The 12,816-nt window shown below is 39.9% G+C and overlaps 2 protein-coding genes across 5 annotated transcripts in view; one reads left to right on the top strand and one right to left on the bottom strand.

Annotated features, from left to right (window-relative positions):
• The window catches only part of dis3 (DIS3 exosome endoribonuclease and 3'-5' exoribonuclease), a 41,809-nt gene extending 40,556 nt beyond the window's left edge, over window positions 1-1,253 (top strand). For both annotated transcript variants that reach the window (XM_068034291.1, XM_068034290.1), the window contains one exon: window positions 975-1,253. In XM_068034291.1, the coding sequence (XP_067890392.1) occupies window positions 975-1,061 (87 nt within the window). In that variant the 3' untranslated portion in view covers window positions 1,062-1,253. The remainder of the gene's footprint in view (window positions 1-974) is intronic.
• A 6,874-nt stretch (window positions 1,254-8,127) lies between these two features.
• The window catches only part of bora (bora aurora kinase A activator), a 32,708-nt gene continuing 28,019 nt past the window's right edge, over window positions 8,128-12,816 (bottom strand). For all 3 annotated transcript variants that reach the window (XM_068034286.1, XM_068034288.1, XM_068034287.1), the window contains one exon: window positions 8,128-8,984. In XM_068034286.1, coding sequence (XP_067890387.1) covers window positions 8,866-8,984 — 119 coding nt within the window. In that variant the 3' untranslated portion in view covers window positions 8,128-8,865. The remainder of the gene's footprint in view (window positions 8,985-12,816) is intronic.

The following is a 12,816-nucleotide window of genomic DNA, read 5'->3' as shown; positions in this document are numbered from 1 at the left end:
TTTATCATGTTCGTAATGAACCATGCCTTTCTGCTGTTTATGCCTAGGGTTGATCAGTTCATTGGGTTAACATTTCCTTCTTAATAAACCCTAATTTGCTCCCATACATTTGTTTCCAATTGCTGAGTAAGTCAGGCCTGTACTCTCTGGAGTTTAGAAGAATGAGAGACAATGTCATTAAAACATACAAGATTTTGAAGGGTCTAGATAGGGTAGACACTGAGAGATTGTTTCTGCTGCTCGGGGTGGTACCCATTTTGAAAACATGCCCTCTGTTCACACTCTATTGTGGTAAGTACAGCTGGAGATGTAGAGTCTGTGTGTGACTTTGTTTTAGCTCGTTTTACGTATGGCTCACATCTATTTGTGATAAGCTGTCTCATTTCCATGTATATGGGGCTACTTGGTTTTGGTTCTAGTAGACATGGATGTGCATTTTAGTGCAGAAGATGCTATGTATTGGGAAACACGGAGGCACAGTCTCAGAATAAGGGGCTGATCATTGAGGACTGAGATGAGGAAAAATTACTTCACTCAAAGAGTTGTGAATCTTTAGAAATCTATACCCCAGAGGGTTCTGGATGCTCCATCATTGTGTACATTTAAGGCTGGGATAGACAGATTTTTGGACTCTCGGAATCAAGGGATATGGCGAGCAGGCGGGAAAGTGGAGTTCATTGGTTTAAGATCAGCCACGATCATGTTGAGTGGCGGAGCAGTCTCGATGGGCCATATGGTCTACTCCTCCTCCTATTTCTTGTGTTCTTCTGATGGCCTTTTTAGAGATGATTAAAACTTTCAATCTTTTACCAATTAGCAGTTTTGCTTCAAGACAAAACTAACAATGCATCTCATAATTAGATGTGAGGAATTTAGATTTCCTTTGTTTCAACCAATAGCATCTGTCCTCTCCACCCATCAGTCTTTTGAAAGAGCTCAGTGTACAAATTTTGTAAATTTGTTTCTTGTGACAGATTCCTGGAGTCAGTGTTCCAAGAAATTCATCACTAAAAAGTACGGCAACTGAAGAACCTGAGATGAAGAAAACCAAGCTAAGCTAGAAAAGTTACCACTCTGTTTGGCTATCACTCCAGCCAGTACATGTTCTAGCTCATTTAGTGCAAAGTGTCTGTTTTAAGCAGAGTTGACTCTCCATGTATAATAATGAGGAAAATCATTTGTGTGGTTTACACATTTTTTATAATACAAAATGTCATTTTTTAAAATAAAATGTTGAAGATTTTTATATATCATTTTGCATTTTCCAAAACTAGTTCAGAGTATATTCTAACTAGATGTTTGTTGAAGCTAAGGGCAGGTTTCTGGCACAAAGCATAAATTTTCTGATATCCTGAAGTCAGAACTTGTGTAGCAAGGACTGATCTGAATGTGGAAGGTGTCTCCAGAACAATATATCAATGAGAATTTAATTTTAAATGCGTAGTTACACAATGTGGAAAAATTACCTATTAGAATTAGAACATTACAGCGCAGTACAGGCCCTTCGGCCCTCGATGTTGCGCCGACCTGTGAAACCATCTGACCTACACTATTCCATTTTCATCCATATGTCTATCCAATGACCACTTAAATGCCCTTAAAGTTGGCGAGTCTACTACTGTTGCAGGCAGGGCGTTCCACGCCCCTACTACTCTCTGAGTAAAGAAACTACCTCTGACATCTGTCCTATATCTATCACCCCTCAACTTAAAGCTATGTCCCCTCGTGTTTGCCATCACCATCCGAGGAAAAAGACTCTCACTATCCACCCTATCTAACCCTCTGATTATCTTATATGTCTCTATTAAGTCACCTCTCCTCCTCCTTCTCTCCAACGAAAACAACCTCAAGTCCCTCAGCCTTTCCTCGTAAGACCTTCCCTCCATACCAGGCAACATCCTAGTAAATCTCCTCTGCACCCTTTCCATAGCTTCCACATCCTTCCTATAATGCGGTGACCAGAACTGTACGCAATACTCCAGGTGCGGTCTCACCAGAGTTTTGTACAGCTGCAGCATGACCTCGTGGCTCCGAAACTCGATCCCCCTACTAATAAAAGCTAACACACCATATGCCTTCTTAACAGCCCTATTAACCTGGGTAGCAACCTTCAGGGATTTATGCACCTGGACACCAAGATCTCTCTATTCATCTACACTACCAAGAAAATTCCCATTAGCCCAGTACTCTGCATTCCTGTTACTCCTTCCAAAGTGAATCACCTCGCACTTTTCCGCATTAAACTCCATTTGCCATCTCTCAGCCCAGCTCTGCAGCCTATCTATGTCCCTCTGTACCCTACAACATCCTTCGGCACTATCCACAACTCCACCGACCTTAGTGTCATCTGCAAATTTACTATCCCACCCTTCTACACCCTCTTCCAGGTCATTTATAAAAATGACAAACAGCAGTGGCCCCAAAACAGATCCTTGCGGTACACCACTAGTAACTAAACTCCAGGATGAACATTTGCCATCAACCACCACCCTCTTGTCTTCTTTCAGCTAGCCAATTTCTGATCCAAAGCTCTAAATCACCTTCAACCCCATACTTCCGTATTTTCTGCAATAGCCTACCATGGGGAACCTTATCAAACGCCTTACTGAAATCCATATACACCACATCCACTGCTTTACCCTCATCCACCTGTTTGGTCACCTTCTGGAAAAACTCAATAAGGTTTGTGAGGCACGACCTACCCGTCACAAAACCGTGCTGACTATCGCTAATGAACTTATTCTTTTCAAGATGATTATAAATCCTGTCTCTTATAACCTTTTCCAACATTTTACCCACAACCGAAGTAAGGCTCACAGGTCTATAATTACCAGGGCTGTCTCTACTCCCCTTCTTGAACAAGGGGACAACATTTGCTATCCTCCAGTCTTCCGGCACTATTCCTGTCGACAATGACGACATAAAGATCAAGGACAAAGGCTCTGCAATCTCCTCTCTAGCTTCCCAGAGAATCCTAGGATAAATCCCATCTGGCCCAGGGGACTTATCTATTTTCACACTTTCCAAAATTGATAACACCTCCTCCTTGTGAACCTCAATCCCATCTAGCCTAGTAGCCTGAATCTCAGTATTCTCCTCGACAACATTTTCTTTCTCTACTGTAAATACTGACGCAAAATATTCATTTAGCACTTCCCCTACCTCCTCTGATTCCACACACAACTTCCCACTACTATCCTTGATTGGCCCTAATCTAACACTAGTCATTCTTTTATTCCTGATATATCTATAGAAAGCCTTAGGGTTTTCCCTGATCCTGTCCGCCAATGACTTCTCGTGTCCTCTCCTTGCTCTTCTTAGCTCTCCCTTTAGATCCTTCCTGGCTAGCTTGTAACTCTCAAGCGCCCTAACTGAGCCTTCACGTCTCATCCTAACATAAGCCGCCTTCTTCCTCTTGACAAGCGCTTCAACTTCTTTAGTAAACCACGGCTCCCTCGCTCGACAACTTCCTCCCTGCCATTTGTCAGTTATATTGTAAAGAACGATTGGTAGAGAAACCATAAACATATACCTGAATCAGACTCTGAAGGCAGTGAGGATGACTATTCCGAGGAATCACATTCCTGGACAAGGATATGGACAATCTGTTGAGTTGGTGCAGTCACAGTATTGAAACTTCTTTGTCTGTGATGAGTGACTGACTATTCTAGGCCAGAACTAAGGGTCATCAAAATCAGCTTTTACCAATCTCGACCCATAAATTCCCAGACTTTTTGTTCACATGGTGAATTGGTAAAAATTCCATGAGATTCCCCATTGTTTTCTTACTTAAAATCTGGTTTGGAGATGCATGTGCATTGTATCACGAACAGGTTGAATGTGCTGTGCCCGTGTCACATGTGATGTGCATGCATCTTTGGATTGGATTTTTATTAAAAGGGGGCTTAGATTATCTATATGTGGAGCTGTGTAGATTGGTCTTTATACAGCAGCAAGGAGAGCAGTGGATTGACAGTTACCACATTGATAACCCCTTGAAGACTGAAGTCATTAAAGGTCACACCTCAAAGCATTGTTTACTAAAAGCAGAATTTCTGCTGTCTCTGTGCATGATGTACAACAATTTATGCAGAGCAATAGATGCAAGTTTAAGTCCCTTTTTTCCACTGATTTTCCTCCTTTAAGAATACTATAAACATCGAAAAATCAAGTTTTTAAAAAGGCAATGAAAACTGACCAATAATCCTTTAACGTAGCAACAGTATCTTAGTTACAGTTTAGAAATTAAAACAAACTTTAGGTAGCAAACTGTAAACAGTTGAAAAAGTGGTCCAAACATTTGTGGCAGTTTATTTGTGTGGTGGGAGGGGTGGCTGCAGTGAGCGCACATATTAAAGGATTGTATGCAAGTAGGTCTGTCATAGCCAATTACCCAGCCATTTTGTACAGTTATCCACTGAGGAGTTTGCTTTCTAAACACAGAGTATGAACTGATTATTTTGTGTACTAGGAATAAAATCCCAACTGGAACCATCTCTGTGGCTGTGGAACAATGCAGACTACTCACTTTTTGTCCTGTTTCTAATTTCACTGATCTGGATAATCCTAATAATGCTTGGGGAAATTGTAATTTACATGTAGGATAACCTTGCCTTTCCCAACACAAACATTTATTGTGATATCATTTCCTATGTTACAATGACTAAACTTCAAAAGTATTCCATTGGCAGTAAAGTGCTTTGGGGTGTCCTATGGTTGTGATAGGTGCTATATAAATGAATGTCTTTCTTTTATCCCTGCCTTGGCTACAAAGCACAGAAGGTGCCAATTTTCTACAAGTTCTCAAGTTCCTTACTTCTAGGTCTTCAGGTACTGACCCCTGGATATCAACTGTGCTGATTTTTGAACCCATTTCTCCTAATGTCCTTCAAACCACACATGCTACTACACCCACACTAACACCAAACCCTCAATGCCTATGTCAACTTCAGGCTGAACGTCTCCAACACTCCTCAGTCGTCTGCTAACTTACATTCTTCAAAATATACACAGCAAAAGGGGCAACTGCTCCCATCCATTGAATCCAAAATCCTGATCTTTATTTACAAATCGTTCCACAACCTTGTAATCTCTTACAACTCTGTCAGCATATACCTTGTCTCTTCCAATCCTGGCATCTGCATCCTTTCCTACTATCTTCATTAGCAAGGCCATCTACTCCTGAATACTGTTCCCCATTCTCTCTGCCTAGCTACCTCTCTTACCTACCTCTGATTATTGCTTTCAGTCACATTACTGTTTTTATGTCTACCTTCACTTCTGTGAAAACAATCATTATGGACAGGGTATGGTAGCCTAGTGGTTCTGGTATTGGACCAGCAAGCCAGGTTGTCAATTCAAATTTCATCATGGCAAGTTTGGAAAGTGAATTCACTAAAGCTGGGGTTCAAGGGCCGGCACTGGATAGAATAACCATGATTATTGCCTGATTCATAAAAACTGGTTCTAATATCCTTTAAGGAAACCAGCCATCCCCTACCTGATCTGGTCCACATGTGACTCCAGTTCCACATTACATGCTTGACTTTTAATGCACTCATGCAAATAGGGATGGGCAATATATGTGGCATTGCCAGTGAATCCACGTCCCAACATTTCTTTCATGTATTACAGTGGGAGAATTATATTTTTGGTAGTCTTTTTTAAAAAATCTTTAATATTTAATTTTCAATTAAGTTTCCAAAGCAATAGATCCCAATAATAGCTATTGGAGCATTGTTTCCTGGCCAGTTACAGCTTCTGTCCAAGGTAGAGCAGAACCTTTGCAATAAAGAAGTAGCTTCCAACCCCAGGAAATTTAAAGAGAGCTTCCATCTTATGAACTGTAGGGAGCCATCAGTGGAGGGCCAGGCTAGGGTGTAGAACAGAATGCAGAGGAGTGGACTAAGCCAGGAAGAGCAGCAACATATGCCCAAGTTCATATTTTTTTTAAACCTCTGTTCTTTTTGCATATGGGGTTGGATTCTTGTACACAGGGCCCAAGAATTTTAGTCATGAGCAAGCCACTTGATGGTTGGGTCATGAATGTCGCTTTTCAATGGGGATGTCCCAGCCCAAGAGAATGGAGTATTGTAGTCAGACATAGATGCCTGGAATTTTCATTGATCTCCCACTCACCACAGCCCTGTACATAAATAGCTGAAAATGGTGGTTGCTCTGGGATTCCTTCGGAAATTACAGATCAGGGAAGCTTGGGAAAATTCTCCATTGAAAGGCAAAATAATAGACACATGGCTGGCTGGGTTGTGGAGGAGGGTAAGGGGGAAGTCAGAGGTCCTTTATTCACAGAGAAAGGGGAGGTGGGACAAAGCTGCAGCTATAAAAGTGAAATATGGTTTGCCAAGAGAGCAGAGGGGAAGAGTAAAATGGTGAACCAAAGGTCAGTGTTTCACTTCCAGAGCAGATGGTCAGTGCAGGAGTCACCTAATCTGCAGCTGGTCTCCCCAATGTACAGGTGATCCCATTCTGAGCAATGAATAGAATATAGCAGGTTAGATGGAATGCTATTTCATATGGAAGAATGGACAGGTTTTGCCTGGGAAGGACAGATGGAAGTAGAAGTGATGGAATAACAGATAAGGGTAGGCAGAGGAACCGTGCTTCTGACAGTCGGTGGAGGGAATAGGAAAGTATTTAGTTTTGGGATTGTTTTGAAAGTGACAGGAGCAGCAGACAAAGACCTAGAAAATGTAGAGACTGTTGTGAGGGAACATGGGGACACTGTTATTGTGACAGGAGGGGAGGAGGTAAGAACACCAGCAAATGGGACAGAAACCGTCAAAGGTGGGCTTCGCTGCTAAGAAATAATCAGAGTTTAGGACAAATTGACATCTGGAGGATGGAAGGCCAGCAAAGATATTGGAATAATCAAATTTGGAAACCACAAAGTGTTTGAGGTTTTCAGTAGCAGAGTAGCTAAGGTAGGAGTAGAGGTAGACAGTGTTGTGAGGCGACATATACCACTATTCCCAGCTAGAATTAGCAATTTCCTCATCTATCACACCTGGAGACCTATAGGTGACAGATTGATTTTACACAATTTGTAAAATATGTAACTATTCTCCACTTGCTGCATTTTGCTGAAGAAATCTCCAACTTTAATTTGGAGAAGTTGCTACAGTTTCAGTTACAAGTTCTGTTTCCTCTAGTTCATAGAGACCCCTTTAAACATTTGCAGTAGTGCGCTGTTTGAATAGACTTTGCTGCAATTTCTGCCTTAAGGCCCACCCAACCCAACCCAACCCCATCTCATTGACTGATAGTGGTGTTGTCAATAGACATTGATGTTGACATGGAAATAAATGGATAGAACATGGGATTTGAACCTCAGCTCAGGATTGAACACAATACCAAGGTTCTGTACCACTATGCTCAGCTTAACTGAGTGGGAGGGAAGAATATAAAAGGTAAGGAAACAGCATTTGTGGTGCTGAGCTGAAAATAATGTCTTTGATCTTCCTGCTGTTATAGCTCATTCGTGACAGTCAGACAAATATAAAGAAACAAAGTAGTCCTGAGCTTACCCAGTAATAGAAAATACCTGTTGATAAGAACCAGAATAGCCAATTGCTGACTGACCTTAATGTTGGGGTTCTGACCAATAATTTAAAGAGTAATTAAACTGAGCTTCAACCAATATTTAAATGCTTTAAAGAGACACTGCTTTAACTAAGCAGCAGAGCAGTAAAATTGTCCATTAAACAAAATTACACCCCTACCCTTAAACACCATCAGCCAACACCACAGGTAAGCTGCTAATATAAAAAGTGGCAGTGGTAAGAATTAGAAAATCTGATGTGTTCATGTGACAACAAGCTTCGCTTCAATCCTAGACTATAATTGTTTTTTTAAAAAACTTCTGGGAAATATGAGTTTGCAGTAGGTCTTTAAAAATGGTGTTTCTTTCTGTAAATCACCTAAATTCTGGCAGAGTAGTGTGTAGGAATGAATAAGCCATTACTTCAACTATCCTACATCTGCATTTATGGAACAAATATTGAAATGCACCTTTGGTGCAACACCCAGAGAAAATAATACATTCTAGTCCAAGGAGCAAAAAGTTTAAAACACAGGATTTGGTAACTTTTTTTTATTAAATATCTTGATTTTAAAAAGTTCATGTAGTTCCATTTGAGTATAAAATATTGCTACTAGACCATTGTAACTAAACATTTAGGTCTAAAATGTAAACATTAGATTTTTTTGCTATTTAAAAAATTTAATTACTGAAATCAGAAGCAAAAATTAAATCAAAATATTTTGGGAGTATATTTTTCATTCCAAATTTAAACTTAATTGTACCAGCTTTTCTGTGCATCCAAGACTATTCTTGGAGTGTCAAGATCCTGATTTAGATGTTTCCAGACCGAGCCAGGTGGCAAGTCATTGAAAAGATGGTAAGGTACCACTGATTATAGGTTTTGTTTAAAAAAGTTCATAATGAATTCCATCTAAATACTTACATAATAAAAATTATACAATACATGCCAGGCCATAAGAACATTGTTGACAAGTCTGATGAGTGGGAATATTTTGCTTATACATAAATTTGAATGAAAAAAAATGCATAGACTCAAGCTGCTGCTTTACATGCATGATTTTATGCGTAACTGATCAGTAAATTCAGGTACTTTATAAATAGCTTTTCTTTAACTACATGCAATTAACATTTTTATAAGTGCTGGTCAAGATTTTTTGCCACTTATCCTAGTGGCTGTTTAGGCATTTTCAGGTTACTAATGCCCCAAGTCAATCGTGACATTTACAGATGGATTTTACATCGATTCAGTCAATAGACAAAATTTCCAGCCTGTGAGACTGGATTTTGCTGCCACTTGGACACAGTTAAAACAATGACATAGAAGTATCACCAATGGGCTCACGTTCCTTCACAGTCATTTCAAGAGGTTGTTTCATAAAACATGACGACTTCTCATCTTGTAGCTGAGGTGGAGAATATCGTACTGCAAGGAAAGAACAAAGAGTTAGAGGAAGCTGGTTTGCACTACCCCAAACCCACATTAACCTTTCAACTTTAAAGCAATTAATTTCACCCCACCCTCACTGCTTTACCTAAGCATCGGCTTCTTATCTGGGGTTTGATTCTATAAATAAATAAACCCTCCAGTGCCTCAAATGGCCATTATTCACATGTCAGCCTCAACAGTAAATTGTAGCTAAACCTGATTCAGTCCTTGTCTGCGATCCACACATGAACTTTCAGCAGGCGTTATTGTACAATATTTAATCAAGGGTCACTGCTGCAAACTCAAGAATTCTTAACTGCTATCCCAGTTCAGACCAGCTAACATTAACAAGTTGGAAACAAATCTTCCTGTTCTGTATGGTTCAAATAGACTTTACCTGAGGACTTCCTCATGACGAAGATTGAGATCCTCCGTTTAACTGCCTCTACCCTTTCCTCTTCCCAACAAGCCAAACCCCTCCCCCACAGATTCTCTGCATGCCCTAACCATAAACCGTCATCTCTCTCATCACCCTTAATTCTCTCTCTCTTGTCCACGAGATCCACCTCCTGCTTGCCCCCTCCCCATTCCTACAAATCCACTGACCACCCAACCTTTCTTCCTGGCTCCTATGCTAGCTGACATTGTAAATGGTTCCCCCTTAATAGGTACTGCTCATCTTTCTCAAAACTAGAGTCATCAGCTCCCCTTAAATAAAAACCTTCAACCCATCTATACTTGCAAACCATTGTCCCAATTCCCTGCTCCCTTTCCTCGCAAGTCCTTCAACATGTTGCCCATCTATCATGTGGTTCCATGTTTGAATCTCTCCAAACATTTCTATCCCTGCCACAACAATGAAATGGCCCGAACCAAAGTCACAAATGACATCCTTTGTGACTGTGATACATTATTTCTCCTATCCTCTCTGCAGCCTTCATCACAGTTAGTTAATACCATCCTCCTCCTCAACACTTCTCCGTTGTCCAACTGAACAGATCTGCCCTTGCTTGGCTTTGTTCTCACCTGTCCAATCATAGCCAAAGCATCTCCATCAATGACTCCTCTTCCCATCCCAGAACAATTACCTTTGAAGGCCACCAAGGATTAAAGCCTGGCTACCCGACCCAAACCCGACTACGTGCCAGGTCTATATTTTGTGTCCAGCATTCGGGGTCGGGTTGGGTTGGCTGTGGTCGGGTTTTGTTTTGTATAGTTTTCTTTTTAATCTACATTTTGACACTATTTTGTTTCTGTACTAATAACATGTTCGATATTTTTGGATCGGGCATGAACAAAAAATTGAACGACTTGGGCCCGGGTCAGATTCAGGTTGGCTGTGGTTGGGTCGGGCCCGGATTGGGTTTTAGTTTTATACCTGAGCCAGGCTTTACCAAGGATGTCCTTGGCCCTCCTCTCTCCTGCATATCTCACTAGTCCCTCTACTGTCTCTGTGCTGTTAGACCACTTATCTGACATCCAGGCCTGGATATGCTGCAATTACCTCCAGTTAAATATCAGAAGGACTGAAGCCATCAACTATGGCCTCAATCTCAAACTTCTTAACTGCGCTACCGATTCCATTCCCCTCACTGGACATCGTCTCAGGCTGAACCAGATTACTCATAACCATGGTATCATATTTGGCTCTGATCCGAAGTTCCAACCCTACATACTGTCCATCACAAGTTCCGCCTACTTCCACCTCCATTGCCTGCCTCAACACATCTGTTGAAATCTTCATCCATGACTTTTGACATTTTGATTTGATTATTCTAGTGCTCTTGTGGCCAGCCTCCGATTCAATACACTCCATAATACTATACACCCCCTTCTCCTAATATATCTCTTTTGCTCTGTCAATTTTTGTCTGATTATACCTCTGAAGCACCGAGATATTTTCCAATACTAAAAGTGCTATATAATGTTAGTTTTTAAAGAAAAACGAATCCAAGATATGTATGAAATTATTTTTCATTGAATTTAAGTATCATTACAGTTCAGCTGGAAGCAACATTGACAAATGTTTCATGTATTTGACCCACACAATTGCTGAGAGCATAAAATGACTTAGCGAAATTCTAGTGGATCTGCTCACAATTATTCAGCGCATGTTGATCAACTACCATGCAGAGATAATGAATTTTGGTCTGATTTATATCACTTAATGCCATTTCTATACTTCAGACAATGTATCACTGGTAAAATTAGCTTAAATAAAATAGCCTCTTGCATAAAGTTACTGATGTTGAGAATACAAATGCAAACATGTACGCAAACAATACAGCCTGTATTGTAATTAGTTTCATAACAATTTATATCCAGGGGTGGTTTATAAAATGAATTATACAAGAACTGGATATTGAATCTTCAGTAGCTTTTTTAATATAATCTAGCTTTGATTAGAATCTCTAGTGACCCAAAAGCCAAATTCAACAGATTGCTCAAAAATTGCATTACTCATGCTTTGTACTCATTCAAAACTCAAACTGCAGTGTAAAAAAATTCTCATTGTGATTCTTGAAAATATACAGCTACTGTTGTGAAACAAAATCCCTCTATCCTCTATTCTTTAGACTGCTGAACCAGATTTTATGAAAATACAACATGAACCAGCTTCAATCTAATATTTGGGCTGCATTTTGTATGAAGATTTTGAAGTTGGAAATCACAGTACTTAATCATAATGCAAAACATGGAGACAGTGGCGTAGTGGTAATATCACTGAATCTAGAGGCCCAGGCCAATTCCCTGGGGACATGGGTTCAAATCCCATTATAGCAGCTAGTGGAATTTAAATTCAATTAATTAATAAGTTCAATTAATTGATTAAAAAAATCTGGAATTGAAAGCTCAGTAATGGTGCCACGAAGCTTTCATCAATTGTCATAAAAACCCATCTGGTTCACTAATGTCCTTTAGGGAAGGAAATGTGACATCCTTACCTGGTTTGGCCTACATGTGACTCCAGACCCATAGCATTGTGGTCAACTCTTAATTGCCCTCTGAAATAGCCTAGCAAGCACTCAGTTATCAAGGGCAATTAGGGATGGGCAACAAATGCTGGCTTTGCCAGCGAAGACCATATCCCATGAAAGAATAAAAAAAACTATTCATAACTATAGATCAGTATCCTACCACTGATTGTTATAGTTTCTCTGAGCTTTGACACAAACACCTAAGGCACAAGCACAAATGAATTATTTTACTGCATCTGAAGTCAAATTGACTAAGAGGTTTAAATTAAAATATTTGGAAACAGAACAATTTTTCATGCTAAGGATGAAATCGCAGCAGTTACACTCAATATCAATTAATTGCCCCCTCCAATAATATTGTACTTCTGGCAAAGGTTGCTGGCCAAGGATTAGGATTGTTAGTGACTTGGTATAAATTTACTATTAGTATTAGAAATGTAGAACTTAAAAGAATATTTTCCAAATTAACACAGGGTCATTAGAATATTAAATGCTTTGCCACAAGTGGCTTTTGAAGCCAAATCAATCTCAGAATTTGAGAATTAAATATGAAGAATATTAACAGTCTGGGAAAAAAGAGTACAGAACTAAGGTTACAATGGGTACTTTTGACATGCAGCTAGCACCAGCACAAGCATGATGCAACAAATGCCACCTTCTGTGTTGAAATTTCTATGATGCATACTAGATTGAGAACTGCATTATGATGTGCAAATCTCATAGGATGTTTTACAGATGTAAGACTATTTCTCTCCTGAATCCAATATTACAAGAGTCTGATTACAAGAGCATGATAAAAGAAAGTTTATGAAGAACAAAGTTTTATACTTCACACTGCATCGCAGCCAGTA

This window comes from Heterodontus francisci, chromosome 6, assembly GCF_036365525.1.
Source record: "Heterodontus francisci isolate sHetFra1 chromosome 6, sHetFra1.hap1, whole genome shotgun sequence".
NCBI lineage: Eukaryota > Metazoa > Chordata > Chondrichthyes > Heterodontiformes > Heterodontidae > Heterodontus > Heterodontus francisci.
Note: the sequence above shows the minus strand (reverse complement) of the source record. Positions and strands in the feature narration are given on the sequence as shown.